Below are 23,157 nucleotides of genomic sequence, written 5' to 3' on the forward strand. Positions count from 1 at the left end.
ACTGCAATTACAGAAATTCCCTAATTTCCAAATACACAATGTCATCAAAGCCTTTGCTTTAATAGGTGAAACACAACTGGGTGAATTAGTACATTGCTCTGTATTGAGTAATGATTAAAGGGGTTCTCCTACTAAGAACATGAATCATCCATCCATAGTATGAGTGATACATGTACGACTGCTGGAGGCTCACCCATGGAACCTTCACAATCGCTAGAACCTGGGTACACAACTATGGTGAGATTCAACAGGGGACGCTGTTTTCGTGAGTGGTGTGAGATCTACTTATCATCCTTTGTACTTAGAAGGAACACCCCTTTAAGGACACCGATATATAAAACTTAGCCACAGAATTATACAACCATACTTGCACAAGGATAGAGATGAACGGGCTACAGCAAGTCTTCTCATCTGACATGCCCATCATATAAAGTACATAGATGAACAGTATATAACTTGGTATTACTTATGAACTTTAATTGGTCTTTGTTTGGGGTAGCCAAGCCAAATATGGATATGAAAGGGGTAAAGGGCCCTGTTCCTCAAACTTTTTTTTTTTTTTTTTTATATTAAAAAGACATTATTTAAGGAACTTAAGGCCCATTTAAACACAACGATTATCGCTCAAAAGCCATCTTTTGAGCGATAATCGTTGTGTCTAACTGCACTGACATCGTGCAGTTTTCGTTAAGCTGTCGCTCATCATTGTCTTTCAGCATGCTGAAAGATAAAAATGAGCCTTATCAGGGATTCACAGCAGGATACAGCTGATACTATTGTTTCAGCTGTATCCCGCTCCCTGATGACAGGCAGGGTATGAAGAACACAGCGGTCCAGCTCTGTTCTCCATAGCCTGCTCGGAGCGCCTGGCTGTACAACAGCCGGGCACTCGGAGCGGGGAACAGCTGGAGTGCAAGGTGATCGCTAAACATTTGAGCGATCATCTTGTGCTGCAAATGACGACGATTATTGCTCAAAAGACATCTTTCAAGCGATAATCATTGTGTCTAAATGGGCCTTTAGAAGTAGTCTTCTAGACTGGCAAATCTGAGGCGGTATTCTTAGGTCTAAAGTCCATCTTTATCACAAGCGTTTCTTATCTAATGAAAACAACACATTTAGAGAAGCAGGTAAAACTTTTGTCATGTAGTACAACTTTATAAATGTAGCCTGGAGTGAAAATATATTTTTAAAAAAACAAAACAAAAACCTCACCTCTCTTTGCTGGTGAAATCCACCCCTATTAGAATATTCTCCTCTGTGTCCTGACGTCCATTACTGTAGACCACCACCATGTAACGTACACGGTCTGACCAGCTGCTCTCTAGACGAACAGCCTGAAATAATAGCACAAACATACCACTATTGTGGGGGTGTCAAATAAATACATAACACATAATGGATTAAAGAGCATCTGTCACCATCTGCTCATTCACCAAGATGTTCAGGCTCCCTTATATATGTAGCGCTTGGATGAAAAATGCCCCAAAATTAAGGGCTCATTCTAGTGATGCTACTTAGTTGTAACACCCATTGTACTTTCATGTCAAAGTAGGGAAAAATATAAGAGGCAGCATAACAAATCATTAGTGTGTTAAGATAATAAAAACATCAGATATAACTTGCATATGCTCCTGGGTAGACCCCGACACCGGCCACCATATAAGAAGATACACTCTCATAAACATCACTGATGACCTACATCTATTAGTAGCATTATTAGTAGTATTAGCTCTGCAAAGTCGATAAAACGTTATAGTGGGGCGAATTCACGATACCAACAATCTACCGGAAAACGCCTATCAAACACAGGGTTTCCATGGGCCCAGATTTTGGGCTCCTGTAATTCTATCAAGACTTTATGTAGGGTTCAAAGTTATTCAATGACCTCATGTAAATATCCAGGAAGCCTTTAGATCATTAAGTGTAAATAAAGAGTAATGAAAAATAGCATTTTCTTTAGTTTAAGCCTTTTTTATGTAAATATTTAATCAAGGGTTGGTGTGTGCAGTCCCCCATAAGCAGACCCCTTCATAGAATGTTGCATAAAGCTCCTACTAAGGTCAAAGCAGCACACGCTTGATCAGAATGACCAACTTAATCTGCAGGCAAACCTACACCTAACCTATTGTGGTGGAAAGGTTTACCAGTTTGATGCGATCTTCAGTACGAAGAAGGTTGATCATAACCTGAAGGTGTTGAGGCAGATCACCTAAAATGAAAAAAAGTCATCATCACACATAATGCCATCTTGTAATGCACTAGATCACATTTATTTATATATATCAGCAGCTTATGTCCTGTAAGAACAAAGGTTTGGGCATACTAAAATCCAACATGCCCGACCCCTCTTATCTGGCTTCTGCTATCAGGGAAGTGTTGGGACATCTCCATACCCATTAGGTGGTTGGCTGGTGCCACCAAAATTGACAAGTTTGGCCAACGTTCGTCCAATAGCTATGGCGGCCCTAGGTCTACACGCAATGATTTAAAAAAAAAATTGAAGTCCAAATAATTAAGAAGAGGGTTAGTCTTGAGTTTTGTATTTAGATGCAAAGATATTCTTAAATGGCACAGAGAAAATAAAAAAAAACATCTCTCAATGCCGTGTTATTTACTACAATGATGTTTCCTATTGTCTAGAGAGAATGGTGACTGGGCTGAGAAATACAAATTGCTACATGTAAAAACACCCTATGTACAGGGGGGGGGCACATTTTGCTCTTGAACTCCCCTGCCATTAGTTACAGTTCAGACAATAGTGACATCATCTTCCCATGGGATCAGCTAGAAGTAGTTAGGTCCTTGAACATCTGTCACACTGACAAGCATGCATGTGATCTGCCCCAAGGGATGCACGTAACACAATTAGTAGCCAACCCAATAACTATCCAGTATCCCTCCGAAAGCTGCTGACCTTACGGCCACCCCGTACCGGCATTCTTGTGCAAGTGAAGAAGACTCCTTTGTCCTTGGAAGCTATTTCCTTGCTGCAGGAAGAGGGCAGCTCCCTTCACCATGAAAAAACTGTCACTCAAGCTGAAAGAAAATATATAGATCTTGTAAGATTTACATTGCACGTATCTAGATTTCACTTAGACCTCAAGATATCTTCTGAGCTTCATTACAAATCTTTGGCATGAAACTCACAAGAGAACATTTTAGATTTCATATAGGTTTACATTTATGGCATTACTTTTATGTTTTTAGCAGAATTAATGTAAAGAATCAAGTAATTATCCTATATGGCTTGAAGGAGGGGGGAAAAAAAATGGAATATGTCACATATGGTCACTTATTTTCATGCTCTAGCATATATAATGCCAAGATGAGAGACATTACATGTACAGTAAATCCCAGTAACCAAACATTCAGCAATATCCCACGGACAAGTATCAAATCAGACAGACAATTTAAAAATTGGGTACAAGCTAAAATAAAAAAAACTCCACTACTTCCAAAGTTTTCAATAACATGACCCTATGCCCTTCACCACCTACACTGGATCCAACTTGGGTTCTGTTAATTGAGCATCACGCATTTTGAAGTGTAAGGCATGTAAGCGAGGCGCAGACACATGCATCACCGCAGCACCCAAGGCGAGGTCCTTCGTAGACTCTGTCCAAGTGCGATGAAAGACAGACATTGTCTGCAAATCTCTTGCGGCCCGGTAAAGACTCTGCATCATTGCCAGCAACATCTATTCTATTACAGTCTTCTAAGGAGAATTCATTTCCTCGTCTCTTCTTCTTGGATGTACATAAAGCTTTACACGGGGAGGATGACTTCACATTTCTATCACTCATTCAAATGCAGTGTTATTAGGTCACTTGTGGGCCGGTAATATACATCAGTGACTTATGAACCATCCGAATAGCAGAATATGGTGCCCATCATTCATATTTTTATTGGATATTTCTATGAAAATTAGATCAGATGGAAGACGACATGTAGTTTCTACTAGTGCTTTTCAGAACCAATAATCCTCGTAATTATTTTTAGGCCGCTTTCAGCCAAGAAAATCGTGCGAGATTTGTGCAATGCGAGGCACACAAATGTCGCACGAATATGAACCCCTCTCTTTTGAATGGATCATAAACATATCGCACGCCATGCAATGCGCATGCAATGAATGTCTCCCGTTGAATACAAAGGGAAACACTTGTCAATTCTCCAATGCGACTAAAAGCCGTGCAAGAGGATCGCAACTTTACAGAAGTGATAGAAAGCGTTTTTTTGTCCGAGAGCAGCCTCGCATCGCTGTGAAATCAAACATTCATGAGCGTGATATCGGGGAGAGTTTCATGGCCTGATATTGTGCTAACCAGTGTGAATTTAGGCTAAGGGCTCCTGCCCACGGACGGATATTTGCTGCAGAATTCGCAGGGGGCATCGGCACAGCGATCCACAGCAAATAGCATGCTATGGGAAATTGATTCTTCCTCCACGCTTGCGGGGAAAAAATGCGGTTTCCGCAAGTGGAGGAAAAATGGCAGCATGCTCCATTTTTCCGCGGATTCCGCGCAGAGGGCTTCCATTGAAGTAAATGGAAGCTGTCTGATCCGCGGCCTTTCCACAATCACGTTGCGGAATGGTCTCGGATTAAGCGGGAAAGCAGGAGTTTGAAAAAAATAAATAATTCTGTACTGCGCATGTCCGACGGCTAGCTGTGCGGACCATCCACAGAACAGATGAAATCAGAAGATACGAGCGGGCGCCGCTGCTCCCAGGTCCGGATTCCGCTGCAGGATTCCACATGTGGAACCCGGCCCTGCCGTGTGCTGCCAGCCTTAGGCCACCTGCAGACGGCTGGGTCGGATCCGGCTGCGAGAATTCTTGCAGCAGGACTCGACCCGAGCGCCTGCAGACAGCAGCGCAGAACTCACACGCTCTCGCAGCTCCGGCTCTTTCATGTGCCGGCTGCCGGGCAGTGACGCGTCTGTGTGGGGCTCTGCGAGCCCCGCACAGAAATAGAGCATGCCACGGTTTGTTTTCTGCGCAGGATTTCGCGCAGACAAACCGCAGCCGTCTGCATAGGATTGCGTATTGTAATGCAATCCTATGCAGTCGTGTACGGGCAGAAATTCTGCAGGGAAACGTCACTCCACAGCCGCCGGCTCCGGTCTGCGCATGCGCCGGCTGCCGGCACATGAAAGAGCTGAAGCGACGGGAGCGGGTGAGTTCTGCGCTGCTCTCTGCAGGCACTTGGGTCAGGTCCCGCTGCGAGAATTCTCGCAGCGGGATCCGACCCGGCCGTCTGCAGGTGGCCTTAGGCAGAATAAAGGTCTAGAGATCTGATTAGAGGCATGATAAAAATCACTAGGCTACAAACTAACAGCTCTTAATGCCCTGCCATCAGAGTCCCCAACTTTACTGTTCACATCACTGGCCTCCTGTGTTGTACCATGAGGTGAAGCTCAAGTATTCTGGCTTCACTGAGCCCTGTCAATGCATTTGAAAGTTGTCAATTGTCATTGTGTGTGCCCTGCATTTTCCACTATGGCTGTTCCTGACCTCATTACTGTACAATATAGAACCCTAAAATGGTAGAGTTGGAAGGGACCTCCAGGGTCATCGGATCCAACCCCCTGCTCAACGCAGGATACACTAAATCATCCCAGATATTTGTCCAGCCTTTGTTTGAACACTGAATGAGAACTCACCACCTCCCGTGGCAGCCTGTTCCACTCATTGATCCCTCTCACTGTCTAATATCTAACCTGTGTCTCCTCCCTATCAGTTTCATACCACTGCTTCTAGATATTTGTAGACCGCTATTAAATCTCCCAGCCTTCCTTTAGGCAAGCTAAGCATTCCCATCATGGCTTGTCGCGGCCAGCAGAGTAATTCCATGTGGTTGCAAAACTGTTGCGTTAGTTACCATATTTTTTTGGCTTAAAACTACAACCGAAAAGAACACCACTTGCAGCTTATTTTAACATACAGTCACTTTTCAACCACTTTTCCTATTTCTGCAATATCTGAGCAGACGCACTGCTTGTTGTGTTAGTAACTATGGAATTACCCAACAACAGCCCATGGTTTTGGCACAATGTTAAACGTTAGGAGAGTTCAAACAAGTGTTACAAGCCTCCTGCACACAGATACCATCCCGGCATAACTACTTGTTGCTATTTCCAGCAGGGAAGATGCACGGTGTTGGTGGTTACTGGATATTCCAACATAAATCACCGAGGCGGCTACTAAACTGCAGACGTTATTCAAAATGCTGTTTAACAGGACCTGCCAGCTCTCCAAATGTGTCTGCAAATACCAGCATTCTTCATGGTATCACAATGCTGGAACATCGCTTCTTACCGCTCCTCTATTATACCTATTCATAAACTGACCGCTGGGCGTTACCAGTTGGGATGTCCTTAACAAGACCAATATTGTACCGACTCTGTAAGGACACTCACTTTTGATAAGGGAATCGTAACACCCAGTTGTCAATATATTTTACATTTCTAGGAGGAACCACAGAGGAATGGCACAAGCCAGTAGGAGCGCACATAATACATCTTTCAAATACGTTCGTGTAAGCCCGGCCTTAGGAGAATAGATTCTCCAGAATTGCTGTTTCATGGCGAACACAAGTATTTACTAAAGCAGGACATGTCAGATGAGATCTAATGTGACTATAAATCCGGGAGGCTTTACTGCCTTAAGACAGCCCAGTGAAAGAACCTGTATAGTCAGTGATGTGTAAGCAAGTCATCAGGGCTCCTTCTCCACTAGGCTCTGCAGATTTGGTTACTCTGCAGCTTGTGGCCCTCCAATCTTCAGTTTGGCCTCATAGCCAATGCTGTGTGCTTTAATTCAGACTAATTACATCCAGCTGCAAGACCATCAGCCCATTTATAAAGTAAGCAGGTTCCCTTTAACAAACGTCTCTTGCTCATTTAATGTGTGAGTGCAGTAATGCACAAGGCAGCTATATTTAGTTCTAGAAGTTATTGTCAATGTGCGGGAGGTGTCAAAAAGCTGTATTTTAGGACGGTGTTAACATTTATGCTTGTAAATGTGGAAAAACAGAGCATGGATCAGAAACTGTCTTCTGATTGATAGCGCCTATGCACCTATGTTCTAGACGCTGCATACAAGTACTGGATGCATCTTCAAAGCACACAGTTTACTGCAGAAATGGAGAATGGCGTAAATACAGAACATATCAAATATACAATAGAAATCACTCCTTTTCTGTACTTTTTAATATTCTCAATTACCTACAAAAGTTAAATTTTAACCGCATGATTGTTGTGTATCACAATCTTTACAAAATACCACTGTGGTAGCTGGGATTTGGAAAGTGTTAATGGTGGGTGTTGTAAAAAGGAGGGCAGAAGTATGCCTATTTTAGGGCGAGGCAATAAGATTGTGAGATTAAAGAGTTACTGCACCTGTGTAATACAACCCATAAGGCTAATTTCACACAGACAAGTGCAATATCGGGCCGTAAAACTCGGCCCAATATCGCACTCACCAACATGCAATTTCATCGCAGATGAAAGGCATTTTTGCATCAAAATCACCTTGCATCGCTTTGGGGGAGTAGCGGTTGTTTTCAATGGGAAACCTTGCATTCCACTTATGTGTGCCTAGCACGTCATGCGATGCTGTCGCCAGCCCCATTCAAGACAAACGGCGATGCGAGCGCATCCCCAAAGATAGGTTTGTTTTTTTTTAATCCTGTCCTATGTGTATGACCCCATTCAAAAGAAGCAAAATGTTTTTGCGTGGATTGTATGAGAGGGTATGTTCCCTTTTGTTGTTGGTTCAGTCTTTGGGAAGCTATTCCACTGAACACATATGTACCGTGTGAGAAGGTGACCGGCAAAGTGCTGGAGGGCATATATATTTCGCCTAGGATGCTCTCCTATGAGGCTTTGGAGAGCACTTGGCCAGATACGTGCCACCGAGCAGCCTGGGCTCGGTGGAGGAAGCCGGCAGTATGGTGTCAGTAACATTAAGTTACTGACACGTTGTAGCAAGTAGGTGGCTCCAAGCCGCATAATCTGGGCCGGCTTTTTCTGGAGTGACCAAAGTGAAGGGTGGGATGGTCACTCCCACGTACCAGGTGGGGCTGGTACCAGGCCTTATAAAGCCTGGGCCTACAGGTCCAGGAAGAGAGCTGAGACCTCTGCAGGTCTAAGAGTCCTGGCTGGCTGTGTGCAGGAGCCATTTGTGTTACCAGTGTGTAGACAGGGACGCTACATGTTTAGTAAGTGCTCGGACGAGCAGGATTTACTTTATGTTTGCCTGACGTTAAGGACTGTATTTTGCTTTGTTTGCTTGGAAATAAACCCAGGCAACGCCTGGACTAAAGACTTTACCGCAAGTTGCTACCGATCCTAAACGCTAATCCCTCACAACCGGTACAATAAAGTATCTATCCTTTCTGAAGAAACAATGAAAAATTACAATCTAATCATTGTCCAATTGTTGTTTTTTTCAATGGTAGTTGTCAGGGTTCAGGACATTATAAAAATATATCGAACCTGCGAAATGTCAACTCACGTTACTGTCCAAATCGAACGATTTTACAAGGCGAGTCTGAATTCAAAAGGAAACACCCAAGAGTTAAAGGGGTTGTCCTGCGCCAAAACGTTTTTTTTTTTTTTTCAACCCCCCCCCCCGTTCGGCGCGAGACAACCCCGATGCAGGGGTTAAAAAAAGAACACCGCACAGCGCTTACCTGAATCCCCGCGCTCTGGTGACTTCTTACTTACCTGCTGAAGATGGCCGCCGGGATCTTCTCCCTCGGTGGACCGCAGGGCTTCTGTGCGGTCCATTGCCGATTCCAGCCTCCTGATTGGCTGGAATCGGCACGTGACGGGGCGGAGCTACACGGAGCCGGCATCCTGCACGAGCGGCCCCATTGAGAAAAGAAGAAGACCCGGACTGCGCAAGCGCGTCTAATTTGGCCATTAGACGCCGAAAATTAGGCGGGCTCCATGGAAACGAGGACGCTAGCAACGGAACAGGTAAGTGAAAAACTTCTTATAACTTCTGTATGGCTCATAATTAATGCACAATGTACATTACAAAGTGCATTAATATGGCCATACAGAAGTGTATAGACCCACTTGCTGCCGCGGGACAACCCCTTTAAGCGTATAAAAATGAAAATTAAGATAAATTCTACATAAAAAATGAAGCCAAATAAGAGCATCCATTAGGAAATCCTTAGGCCAGACTCACACGAGGGCAAGTTTACTGCGTATCACGCGTGTGATACATGGTAATTCACAGGCCAATACATTGCCTTATGCAGTTTTGCTCACATTTGCGTGTAGGCATTGTGTAACGCGAGAGCGCAAAAAAGAACGCAGCATGTTCTATTTTGCCGCATATTACACACGCCGCCCATATGCAATGGCCTTGCCAAGCGCAGAAAATACTGCACAAGACATTCTGTCATACGCAGTACAATATTGCTGCCATACCAGGCCGGCTCCACAGCACTAAGACTTTGCGTGACTCACGCAGCGTTTTATGCATACGGTTGTGCGCGCCTGGCTTTAGTAAAAGCAAACACATAAGATACCGACCAGGGAGCGACACTGTGGTCCCAACCAAAGGTTTTTGGATTTATTCCACCACTTGACCCCAACAGCCTGCTCAATCAGTATCCGAGTAGTCACTTCAGGTCAATCTGATACGGAGGATTCGGTTTACATAGGTAAATGCATATTGCAATGCAGAATTATACAAAGAGCTATATCACTCCACACGGATGATCTGCGTGTATTGTCCTGCCACTAACTGCAATGCTGCCGGATATTATGAAACAAGAGGGCAAATAGCTATCTGCTAATGATGGAAGAGTTCGCTACTTTGTAGCGATCCCAAGGTTAGAACTCCTGATGTTTCGGATGCCATGTACCCATATGGATGCAGGCGGCAATGACAGATTCTTTTTCTAAAAATTACAAACCCAAATGCAGATACAGAATAAAGAAAAGCTGTAAGAATTAAATAATGACTCTCCTATTCAGCCGGCTGTGAGATGACGTCCCCAGTGTGTCACATTTGATGGTATGAGTCAGCAGATCACAGAGCCTTCTCTTCTAGTAAGAAGAAATGCGGTTCATTGTCCGCCCGGCTCTGACTCAGACTCAGCAAGTGACCTTTTGAGGAAGAAATATAAAGAAGGGGCCGGCAGCAGAAAAAAAAAAAAAAAAGACCCCGCTGTGTGCCTAAAAGCAGCACAAAATTACTAGCAGCATTAACCACATTCATCGTAAAGCCTGCCTCACACCTAATTGTCATTGTAAAATATGGGTCCATTATGCTGAGCTGTATATCTGCCGTCATTTGCTGTAGTTGTTCATTAATATGACCAATTTTAGGCAAAAAGAAAAAAAAACTATGAAATTCACAAACCAGTTTTGCAGAAAGGCTCATTAACCATTTATGGCCTAAGCACAGGAAATATACGGCACTTGGTCCTGGGCTTTAACCCCGGACGATACCATAAGAATGGTCTGAGATTAGAGTCTCTGCTCCTGCAATCAAGCAAGAACAGGTCGGGCCCTCAGCTGTCAGACACAGCCGAAGACCCAGAGAAGGGAGAAGCGGTTTTTAACTGCTTCTGCCTTCTCTTTTCTAAGCTACATAGCGCTCAATGAGTTCTATGTGCTAAAGAGTGAAAGTGGATGTATTTCGGTTTCCCTGTTACAGCAGAGCTACAGGATCCTAGCAGACCGGGATCAGCTGATGTCACTACATGGGAGGTTTTTCCCCTGTAACTGGGGCTCCTATGAATGCCCCAGCTACAGTGGAAAAGTATAAAATAAAAAATACTTTGTGAATGTGCCCTTGGAGGTCTTATATGACGTTATGGGGGACATAGATGGTTAAAAAAAAAAAAAGTTACAAAAATAAGTAAAAAAAAAAAATATATATATATATATACACATAAAAAAGAAAAATTACCGACTGCAGACGCCAACCAAAACAGTCGCTGTATGCCGGCCTGAGGTTCTGCACAGATGTGAAACCGGCCTTAGCCAATTAGATTTATGGATATCTTATTTCTCCCATCTACTCTGCATTTGTCGACTACTTACAACAGCAAACAACATAGAGTAGTATTGAGGTGCGGGTCATAGGTGTAAGGAAACCATGGTTTAGTAGGTATAATATACATTTCTCAATATTTTGGGTCTTAAAATGTGATAAATTCTTTAATCTACTTCATACCAGAGGAGTTTGTGTCTTAGGATAACATTCGCTGTCCGTATATCTTATGATGATGTTTGGATGGCACAGACAGAGGTTGACAGCCAATGACCTTCTTTTATGAGGCTAGAGACACATTAGTGTATGTCACCCATGTTTTGGTTTGCGCAATATGGACGTACATCCCGGTGTGAATGCGGGTCTCCTGACCCAAACTCTTGAGCATTATAAATATCACCAGCCTTAGGCCCCTTTCACACGGCCGAGTGAATAGCGAGAGATTTGTGAGTTGCGACACACACAAATATGAACCCATTTCTTTTAAATGCAGTTATATGCATGAGCAATTTTTTCCCCACACAGTGTGACACAAAAACACCTTACATCTGTGGGGATATCGTGTGCTACACTGGGGACATCTCCTATATGTATTGCAGTCCCTTTGATGTACTGCAGCCTCCTGTCTCATACTTATCAGGCACCATATCAATGGTGAGATTTGTCTCTGCTTAATCTTACGTTATTCTGTGGCATAAATCCCATGATCATATGCACAGCAAGAGTCAGTACCATCTTTGCCTGCTGGGAGAATACTGAGATTATCACTACTCTGTATATTCACCTAAATAAGCTACAAACCATAAGTATACAATATAGAGAATTATCATTTTATTATAACTGTGTGACAGAAGCCTTTAAATGTCAGCAGTAACTACGATATGAATTTTGTGTTCTCCTTTAAAGTGCTTGTGTGCTAGGGTCCACCACACAGCACTCACTGAAAAACTGACTAATTTGGGAACAACATAAACCCAAGTAAATCTGAGCTGGTCACAATGAGATCACATGACCACTTGAGGAGAAAGACTAACTAACCAAGGTAATACTAGCTGACTTATATATACACTAAGGGACTAGTTACATAATGAAGGGCCCGGAGTAGACCTTTAATGTTATTAGAGCATATGAAAAATACCACAATTAAAAGGCGTCTAATCTGGTGAAAAGTGCCACTGTTACCCAAAATCTACATCTACCATAAATAAGCCTATAGGCTTTTTCCTGCACCACACTTTGACCCCTTTGTATGACCTTTGGTGGACAATTTTGATTTCATTAGTTTAGCGACATCCTCACAGGCACCATAAAATCCTAAAATTGGAGATTGGTACAGCGAGTGACCTGTGAGGGCAGCCCAAACTTCCTATGTTAAGTCTATAGGTGCATGCCTGGGGACAGCAACCATTGCTAAGCGAGCAGTACTGAAGCAGACCGTCCAATACTGAATAACAGCGGCCGGTGATGATGGACAGCAGCCAATACTTAAGGGCAGCGGGGTGACACAAAAGCGACAGCGAGTTAGTGCCAAAGGAGAGCGAGTGGCGCAAAAGCAACAGCAGGCAGCGCTGAAGGAGAGCAGGCAGTGCTACACTGGAGCGAGCGGTGCTGAAGGAACAGCAGGGCGATGCTGAAGGTAAATTCAATTCAAAAATCCCGCCTCCACAACGGCTGTGATTGGTTCATCCAGCACTGCTCAGCCAATCACAGCAGCGCTTGATGGACCAATCGTAACCAGCATGTCATGCCGGCGGCATTTATGAATTAGCTGAGCCGCAGCTCATCGCCAGGCTGCACTGGCTCATCCAATTCAAAAATTCCACCTCCAGGACGGCTGTGATTGGTTCATCCAGCACTGCTCAGCCAATCCCAGCAGCGCTTGATGGACCAATCGTAACCAGCGTGTCATGCCGGCGGCATTTATGAATTAGCTGAGCCGCAGCTCATCGCCAGGCTGCACTGGCTCATCCAATTCAAAAATTCCACCTCCAGGACGGCTGTGATTGGTTCATCCAGCACTGCTCAGCCAATCCCAGCAGCGCTGGATGGACCAATCGTAACCAGCCCACTTCGACTGGCCCTTGCGATTACTATCAACAAATCTCAGGAAAAGACTTTCAACAATGTGGGAATTTACCTTCAGCGCCCTGCGTTCATTCATGGAATGTTGTATGTAACATTTTCGAGAGTCTCCAAGAAACAGACCTTACAAGTCAAAATATACCCCGATTCAATTCAAGGGGTACCCTCAGATGGAATTTGGTACACTGGCAATGTAGTTTATCCTGAAGTCCTTGCCAATTAAAATAAACAGTTCTTAGAACATTTACAAGTATTCTTCCTATCATTTTATGTTCGCGTAGCGAACATCGGGTCAATCTAGTAATCATTCAAGAAAAAACATGGCAGACCTACAGAACGGCTTCTTGATTGCCAACGACCTACTCTATGTCTATGGGAATTATCATGCTCTCTATGGACATAAAGTAAGTAACAGGGCAGACATTTGGCACAATGGTGATTATTGGAAAGAGGTGCTGCCAATCAAGTTTTTTTCTTTGGCATCAGAACTTGATAAACCCGGAAGAACATGAGATTTCAGAGACAAGTAAAGCTGATCGTTGCACTTATACCTTCCACATTGATATTTCATCCTAAGACTGGTGACACACTGCCATATTTTGGCCCCGTTTTGTATCTGTAATAGGAAAGTGCGTCCCGACTTGACCGTGGGTCGCCTGACCCGAATGTTGAGCATCATAAGAACATATGGTGCTCAGAACTCTGGTCAGAAGACCAGCGGTCAGGCCGGGACGCACATCCATATTATGGAGGCAAACTTGGGGACAGAATACGGCTGTGTGTCACTGGCCTAACAGCCGATAATCCCATAGCAGAAATTTCTGCACAAACCTAATTGTGAACAGGCTTCTTTTCTTTCGAATGGAATGACAATAGAGCCTATAAAACATTAAGGTGACTTTACAACTTTTTACAGCAAGGCCACATTTGCTCTAAGTTCCCCAAGAAAGCAGTTCATACAGTAAATGAGTGTCTTAATTGGTATATGTAGCTGAAGGCCATCATTTGGTGCAGGATGAACAGAGTGTTAGTGTCATCTACTAATGTACTGGCCAAGTTTAACAGGATGAACGCCTACTCCTCATGACCAGGATATGATTCACAGTTTTGCTGCATTTACATTACTAGCAGCATATTAACCATTCAGTGCAGGGAACGTAATAACATTAGTACAAACATACACTTGTAAGTTATTTTATACACTATTTTTTATCCAATACTACCTAAAAGATCTTTTCTTTGAAGGTTTTGAAAAAAATTGTTCAAGGGATAATCTAAAGTGAAAGATTTATCACCTGTCCACTGAAACCTCTACCGATTGCTAGAACAATGGGACCCAAGTCAGGGGAGTTTATGTGCTGCGGCTCTGTACAACCATACCATGGTTAGGAAAACAGCCGAGAGAGAATGCTTGGTTATTTCAAAACCCCCACAAAGACGTATAGCACACTAGCACAAATGTCTGATCACGGCTCAATGACTCCTTACTGTTGTCATGCTGAGGGCTAGGCTCCAGGGTTCCTCACTCTAGCAAGCAAAGGTTACCTAGTGGTCAGCAACCCACTGATCTAACATTTAGCACTAGGTAATACATTTCTAACTGCAATGTCACTTTAAGGGATGATTTTGCCCCACTAAGTACTAATGCCTCCTTTTGCGGCCCCTCTTGGTAACAATCGGGGGTCCTCTTTTGCGGCCCCTCTTGGTAACAATCGGGGGTCCTCTTTTGCGGCCCCTCTTGGTAACAATCGGGGGTCCTCTTTTGCGGCCCCTCTTGGTAACAATCGGGGGTCCTCTTTTGCGGCCCCTCTTGGTAACAATCGGGGGTCCTCTTTTGCGGCCCCTCTTGGTAACAATCGGGGGTCCTCTTTTGCGGCCTCTCTTGGTAACAATCGGGGGTCCTCTTTTGCGGCCTCTCTTGGTAACAATCGGGGGTCCTCTTTTGCGGCCTCTCTTGGTAACAATCGGGGGTCCTCTTTTGCGGCCTCTCTTGGTAACAATCGGGGGTCCTCTTTTGCGGCCTCTCTTGGTAACAATCGGGGGTCCTCTTTTGCGGCCTCTCTTGGTAACAATCGGGGGTCCTCTTTTGCGGCCTCTCTTGGTAACAATCTGGGGTCCTCTTTTGCGGCCTCTCTTGGTAACAATCTGGGGTCCTCTTTTGCGGCCTCTCTTGGTAACAATCGGGGGTCCTCTTTTGCGGCCTCTCTTGGTAACAATCTGGGGTCCTCTTTTGCGGCCTCTCTTGGTAACAATCTGGGGTCCTCTTTTGCGGCCTCTCTTGGTAACAATCTGGGGTCCTCTTTTGCGGCCTCTCTTGGTAACAATCTGGGGTCCTCTTTTGCGGCCTCTCTTGGTAACAATCGAGGTCTTCTTTTGCGGCCTCTCTTGGTAACAATCGGGTTCCCTTTCGCAGCCCCTCTTAGTAATTGGGTCCCCTTCTGCAGCCCCATTTTGGTAATCAGGTCCCCTTCTGTGGCCGCTCTTGGTAATCATGTCCTCTCATTCTAAACTCTGGCTACAAACGGTGTCACTCACGCTGCACTACATGTTGTCACTTCTCCTGCGCAGCTTAGTACTTCCTCAATGGATTTTTATTACCGTAATATAGACATTGTGTGATACAATTACATGGGTAACATTGAGGTCGAAGAGTAAAATAAAATAAAGACCTTTGTGGTTCTGCACAACTTTACAATAAACAGTGTGATAGGGAGGGGGAAGGGGGGAAAAGTATTGGATATATCGAACTGTATCTATGCTGCTTAAGACATAACCTGAGAAAAGGTGAGGGCCACAGCAGATGCGCGGTCTGCTGCCCCAGTGATCACACCACTGCCCAGAACCCACTGGAGGAGTCCCTGGTCCTCCAGCCAACTAGTCCGACGTCGAGCCTGCTCCATAGTATACCCCAGCACAAGTGTTCTTCTTCCAAACATAAGATAAAAACACAAAGCCTAATTGTGTTCATATTCATTTCAACACCCTTTTTATTGATGACATCCACAATACAAGTACTTGATTAGGCTTGTGACTTACAGTCCCCACCTAGTGGGAACAGCAGAAACTGCAATCCAACAGCCATCTGAACTCTCTAATGAGTATCCCAGTATGCCTTCTGTAGGACAAAGTAACCAATAAGCCAACGGGCACCTAGCTTGGTTTTTCTACTGATGCCTTTGCCCACTATTCTTGCCTGGTCATCACAAAAAGGTCAAATGGTTTCTGGGGTGGTGAAGACGGCTCTATAATATTTATTTCATATCTGAGTTACATGAAATAATGTAAACATTTTGCATCATTGATTTGCCTGCTAATAGTCTACAGGACCACCCAAGTATCACTCACCTTAGGTTTGATTTGCGCTCTTCATCATTGCCAAACTCCTGTGGGAAAAAATTAACACGTCAATTAATGCAGTCTTTATTGTGTAGTCACAAGGCTTCATTTTATTAGGTTTCCTTTATGCCTTTTTAGGTTTTTATGCTTTATGTTCTAGAAGAAACTATTGTGTTGTACAGAATCCAAGCACACAATGCAGAAATAACCCCATTCAGATGTATGGGACAGCTGCAGAAATATCTGAGAAAGTGATAAATGCATGAATAACTGTTAAAGGGGCTGTGCACAAAAATAACATATCCTCTATCCACTTTAAAGGGGTCGTCACACAAGATACGTATCTGATCAGTTACGGTCTGACTACTGGATCACCTACCGATTACAAGAATGGGGGTCTCAAGTGTTCCCAAACGAATGGAGAGGTTGCCATGCCTGTGGACTAGAGCTCCATTCATTTCATTGGGAACATCGGAGATAACTGAGCACTTGTACTTGGCTATCTTTACTACAGTGTTTCCCCTTGAAATATAAGCCCTAGCTACAAAAAGAAAAACAAAAAACTACTCACGTAGCAGCCGGCGTTCGGGTCCCTCGCGCTGGGCTGCGGTGCTGCTGCAGGCTTCCGTGTCCTCCAGCACACTGACAGAGCAGTTCTTCCTAGAAGCGGGGCTTGAATACCCCGCTTCCAGCAAGCTAATGCTCTGATTGGTTAATCGAGCGCCAGCTTTCTTTGGCTGATGTGGCGCTCGATTAACCAATCACAGCCACTCAATAAACTCCCCCCAAAAGTAAGACACTGTGCCTCTTTTGAGGCAAAAAGTCATATAAGACAGTGCCTTATTTTCACTGTAGTTCCGGTGAATCAAATGGAGCAGTAATGCATATGCATGGCCACTACTCCATTCATAGAATCCTACAATGGTAGAGTTGGAAGGGACCTCCAAGGTCATCAGGTCCAACCCCCTGCTTAGTGCCTATTCACTTGTGAATACTGAGGACCGCTGTTCTCATGATCGGACCCCCACCGATCAGATACTTATTTTGCATGCTACGGGACATCCCCTTTAAAACGGTTGTCTTATCAGTGATAGTCCCTTTCAGGATGTGATCACAGCAGCGGTCAGGACCTGACGACTGGCAAACAGAGGCCGCAGGGGAAATGTAGTACTGCATGGTAGCCACTTATACGCAATACAACTAGAGTCCAACAAAACGGACCACGCATGCTCCTCTGGGAAATATATGCAAATAAGGAAGATGGAACAATACTTCTGCAGCGCCACCTATTGGAAGACAGCATTCCTGCAAATCAATGTCCGACCCTTTATACAGGTCTATGCAACAATGGCTAGGAATTCAAAACCTTATTAGTCTCCTCACTCGCCTTTTCTTGGTGCTCTCCTTAAGGAGTGATGATACCCCTCTTGACCCACATCATAGGCCTCTCACCAGCCAAGTCAGAATCCTACTGCACTCTGATGAGGGGCAAACACCCTGAAACAGCTGTCTGTGTATGGATTCTGGCTTGGTTTTTAATTCCCAATCATTGTTAAGACCTGTATAAAGGGACGGACATTAATTTGCAGGAATCCTGCCATCCAATAGGTGGCACTGCAGAGGTATTCTTCCATCTTCCTTATTTGCATATATTTCCCAGAGGAGCTTGTATGGCCTTGTAAGTCTCCTCATTCACCTTTTAGGTGCTCTCCTTAAGGAGTGATGATACCCCTCTCGACTCAGAATAGTAAAATATGAAACACGTTACAAGCCTTGCAGGGGTTTTTTGTAGTGGGGTACTTTTTCTGCCTTTTTTGGCTCCATAGTGTTTTTTGCCTTTTTTTCTGGCATTTTTCCATAGGCTATAAAAAAAAAAAAAAAACACAGGCATCATTCAAAAAAAAAAAAAAAAAGTTTGCAGGTTCTCTGACATTTTGTCACCCCCCCAAAAAGCCAGAACAAAACACCATATCTGAAGGAAGTCTAACACTAGTTTTTCCTCTAAGGAGCCAAAGACATCAATGGACTGGAATAAGACCCATTAGAGCTCCAGTAACCCAAATCACTGGCTGTGTGCAGTCTGCCAAGGGTAGAAATCACCTAGACGCAGGCCATGTCGTCACAAGACAATCTCCGAGACGTGACATAAGCTCATGTTTAACCTCAGCCCACATTTACTCCTGATCTAAGCTTCTTGCCATCTGGATATTTTGCACTGTAAATCCACCCTCTTAGTGGCTGACCATGAATACGGTATATCCCTCGGGCCAATGCCAAGCTGTTTGTATAAAATATAGTAAACGTGCTAATCCAGGGAAATTATAGTATTATGATATATGATAAGTGCAGAAACCCCCCCCCCCCATACATATAGCCAGTCACATGTAAAGGGGAAATATAAAAGACAGTCACATAGCACGTCTGATGGAAATAGAAATGACAAAACGGTCTATAACAAAAAAAGTGTCTTTGTTGCCCACAGCAGCCAATCACAGCTCAGCTTTTATTTGTCGTGGTGCTGCTGAAAAATCAAAGCTGCTCTGTGATTGGTCACTATGGGCAACAAAGACAGTTTTTGTTTGAGTCCCACTTGCACTTTGACCTGAATGCAAACTTACCTAAAGTTGGCCATACACCGCACACTGTCAGCTAACATAGCAATGTGTATGGGTACAGCCCGATGGCCCTCTTAGACAGAGCTAGCATCTCACAATTCTCGTTTGCTCGAGCAAGTGACGTCATCACCAGCTCGTCCGCGCGTGTGCCGCCTGTTTAGACTCCCATGATTCTCGCTGAGCCATGTTTATGTCAATGAGGAAGAGCCGCTACAAGACCTTTCTTCTGGGACTGCCGGATCCTTCCTTCAACCAATACTGGTCATTGGGGAGAGTCAGGTGGAAGCTGGTGGGTTGGGATGAGCTTTCTCTAATGTGTATGGGCACCTGAAAAGTGCGGTAGTACAACAGACCTCAAACACTTCATTAAGCACTCGGATGCGTTGCTGGATATAAACAGAAACTGGACCCAGGTTTTCTGCTTTTGGCCGGATTCACACAAGCGCATTATATGTCCTCAATATGGAAGAGGGGTCCGGCCTGACCGCGGGTCTCCTGACCGAACCCAGAGCATCAGAGGAATATCTGATACTCCTGAGGTCAGGTGACAAGCAGTCAGGCCGGCACATACATCCCTATTAGAACGGCTTCACAAAAGGGTATTTGAGCGCAGACTTGCACGTGCGATACATTAATTTCAATGGATTCATCCACATTTTCTTATTTCAGTCGTGCAAAAAAAAGTAATACACGCTCTATTCTTGTGTGCGTTTGCGCAACAAAGGTCCCCATAGAAGTCAATGGGGGTGCACAAATGTGCATGCAATATGCAAGGAGATGCGTGAAACCTGCGTAATTCTAAAAATGACAACTAATTAGCATCTGTTTGCCACGTGCAAATGAACATGCCTTGAGGCCGCAAAAAGTACAGCAAAATGCGAGCGCATCGGCATCATTCAAACTGCAAATACACATTGCCCAGGCATGCGCAAAAATGCATACGCTCGTATGAAGCCGGCTTTACGGTGGTTTCACACGGACGGGAAAATCATGCGATTTTCGCCTGATGCGATAGTCAGCAAAAAAAGCAGATCAGTAAACCAATGATTTACAACGGTTTCCTTCCCAGCTGCGATGTTTTCACTGATGCCATGTTGAGAGAACAAAAAATTGCGGCATGCTCTATCTTTCTGCGATGTGCGATTTTTTATCTCTCATGTTTCCCTATGGAGCTTCTTTTTATCACATCGCAACAAACGCGATTTTAACATTAGAAAGCCCTATTGACTTGCACGATTTTATTGTGGGCGGCAGCGATGCGATATTCTCAAAAAAATAAATAAAAAAAACTGACGCTCAAAAATCGTGGAAACTAGCCAGAATTGCAGCACAAATTCAGCAGCATTGACAGTAGCAGCCATATGGGGGCGATGTCTGGATTTGCAGCATGTCCTATCTTTCTGCGATATTGCCCACTGTTTTCAATGGGGCCGGTGGGAGAAGATCGCGCTCCCCTGCTGCAGCTGTCACAGCTGCGGCAGAGGATTCCTTCATCCAGCAGTGCCGGCCCCATTGAAAGCAATGGGAGAACATTGCGATATCCTGCAGCAGTGGCAGGGGATTCCTTCATCCCCACGGGGAGTCCCCTCATCACTGAACACTGTGAGAGCAGCGGCAGGAGATCACGATGTTCTCACTATGTTTTCAATGGGGCTGGCACTGCTGCCGCCCCATTGAAAGCGATGAGATGAAGGGATTCCCCACATTGATGCGAGACTGTTTTCACATGAACACGCCTTGCATCGGGGGGGGGGGGGGGGTTCAGAAGGCTTGCAAGTGCAATATCAGTCCGTGAATCACAGCCCAATATCGCTCTGGCCAGTGTGCAGGACCCCTAAGTGCCCCATTCATTAGAAGGCGAATCCGCACCATATAGACTGTGGATAGTCGAAATCCACGTACAGATAAAAAAAGAATTGCCATATCCACGCTGGCAAACCCGCAGGCAGATGTACCTGCTGAAAAGGGTTACATCCGAGTGCGGATCCACGGTAATCTGAAGCCACGATGCGTGAGGCAGACAGCATGCTGAAAACCCTGGGGCCAATCCCACTGTGTGAACATAACATTAGGCTACCTACACACGGACGACCGCGATATCGGGCCGCGTTATGGCGCTTGCCAACATGTGCCTTCATACTGAGGTCAGGCGTTTTTTCTGGCAAAACCGCCTCCCATCACTTCTGTGAAGTAGCGATCCTCCGCGCGGCTTTCAGGCACGTTAGAAGATCGGCAAGTGTTTCCCATCCCGCCACGTGATGTGTTGTACTGTCCCATTGTCAATAGGCGATGCGTTCCGAGGAATGTGAAAAGATAAGGACTGTGCATCTAACCGTTAACACAAAGGGCTCCGCCACCCCTCTTCCTGCTGAGCTTTGTGGATTCTGGGAGGGGATCCCCACTTTCACTGATCCATACACACCGGCATGGGGACACTGCGTATCGATACATAACTAAGAGACACTAATCGCAGCATGCTCTGTTTCGCCGCATTCGTACGCAATGTGAGCCGTATGCACTTGTATGGGCGTCGTATGATACGCTGTCTATACGTGATACATTGCATATGGGCAGCGTTTCCATATGCATCCCCGCTATATAATAACACTGCGCGTGTCCCTGTGATTCGTGGGCATGTGCAGTGCCACACGCTGTCTCTGCCTGCAGAGCGTACGGCTGCCGACTGTGTACAACGCTGTGGGGAGAGCGGCACCAATTTACGCATCCGAGCCCCAACGCTCCTGGCGTGCTCTTCTTGCCCGATGGCATAAAAGATAAATGCATTACAAACGTTAAAATTTACGGATGCGGACAGGATTTTAAGGGTGCGTTCATTTGTCGCCGATTTGCTGCGGGTTTTGTAGTAGATTTGGGTGCAGATTTAACACTTTCAAATAGAAGGGGTGAAATATGCTGCATATCTGCACCGAAATCTGCAGTAAATGAGTGACCGCTAAACGTACCCTTATGCCGCCTGCACACCACCGAGTTAGATCCCGCAGCGGAATCCGACCCTGTGCCCGGCCTGTGGCCCCTGCGTACCTGTCCGGATTCTATTCTGTCTGTGCTGCGGATGTGCCGGCCATCGCACTGGCGTACATGCGCAGTACAGATTATGCCACTTCGCCGCTATGCGATGACGCAGATCTCGAGGCCATTCCGCAGTGATGAAAGCAGAAGGGCCGCGGCTCGGATGGCTTCCATTGACTTTTCCATAGCATGCTATGGGCGGTATTTGCTGCGGAATCCGGAGGCAGACGCCCGCTTCAGATTCTACAATGCAAATCCGCCTGTGTGCATTGGGCCTTAGCGGCTGCACTTCTTCTATAGTCATACCCCAACTGCCTGGAGGGTGGCATGCATGGGCACAGGGGCAGCGCAGGCACCCCTTTACAGGCTGTACCCCCTTGGGGTGAAGTGCCAATGACAAGTCTTTGGAAGGACTCCACATAGGATGACTTCACATTAGTAACGTTGGCACCTCTGCCAGGTGTGACAAGGCTGGCAGGCTGGCACGGGGAGGTCCGGGCCTGTGCAGCCTGCAGCCTCTGCACTCTTTCCTAAGCTCTCACCTCGCTGGTGCTGGCGGAGGAGGAGGCGGCGCTGGGCGTCGGGGAGCGCTGGAAAGTCACTAAGGCCATGGTTAGGGGCCCGCGATGCCGGGAGCCGGAGACAGGCCGAGCATATCCCGGGGGTCGGGCGGCTTCACCGGCCGGCTGCTGCAGCCATTGCAGATCAGTGATTGCGGCGGCGCCTACAGGAGCAGCTCAGCACCTCCCGCCCAGGCAGGCAGCCGGTGCTGTGCTCGGTGCTGACCCTGCCGGGATCCCAAACTCCTCCTACCGGGAGGTGAGAGCGGGCAGTGAGGTCAGGGCTGGCCGGAGAGCCCAGTGGACGTAGTCCTGGAGGGGATGAGCTCATCTGTAGATTATAGCATTATTACAAGGAACAGTTTTACAACTATTTACAGAAACTTTTGTTAGCAGGAAAATCAGAGCAGCCTTAAAGGGGATGTCTGATGCCCCTTTTAGCGAGTGACGTCCCCACTAATTCGTTTGCAGTTGTTTGCGCACGTGCAGAATTTTAAGACAAGCAGGTCATC

The 23,157-nt window shown here is 45.5% G+C and overlaps 1 protein-coding gene across 2 annotated transcripts in view; it reads right to left on the reverse strand.

Moving 5' to 3' along the window:
• The window catches only part of SSH1 (slingshot protein phosphatase 1), a 47,616-nt gene extending 24,730 nt beyond the window's left edge, over positions 1–22,886 (reverse strand). Inside the window, exons 1-5 of one of the 2 annotated variants that reach the window (XM_066603845.1) lie at positions 22,628–22,886; positions 16,450–16,487; positions 2,936–3,039; positions 2,148–2,212; positions 1,216–1,337 (exon numbers count right to left, since the gene is read on the reverse strand). In XM_066603845.1, the coding sequence (XP_066459942.1) occupies positions 1,216–1,337; positions 2,148–2,212; positions 2,936–3,039; positions 16,450–16,487; positions 22,628–22,696 (398 nt within the window). In that variant the 5' untranslated portion in view covers positions 22,697–22,886. Of the gene's footprint in view, positions 1–1,215; positions 1,338–2,147; positions 2,213–2,917; positions 3,040–16,449; positions 16,488–22,627 lie in introns of those variants that run through there. The other variant, XM_066603846.1, reaches the window with a different exon arrangement.
• Positions 22,887–23,157: the final 271 nt, after the last annotated feature.

This window comes from Eleutherodactylus coqui, chromosome 5 (genome assembly GCF_035609145.1).
Source record: "Eleutherodactylus coqui strain aEleCoq1 chromosome 5, aEleCoq1.hap1, whole genome shotgun sequence".
Lineage (NCBI taxonomy): Eukaryota > Metazoa > Chordata > Amphibia > Anura > Eleutherodactylidae > Eleutherodactylus > Eleutherodactylus coqui.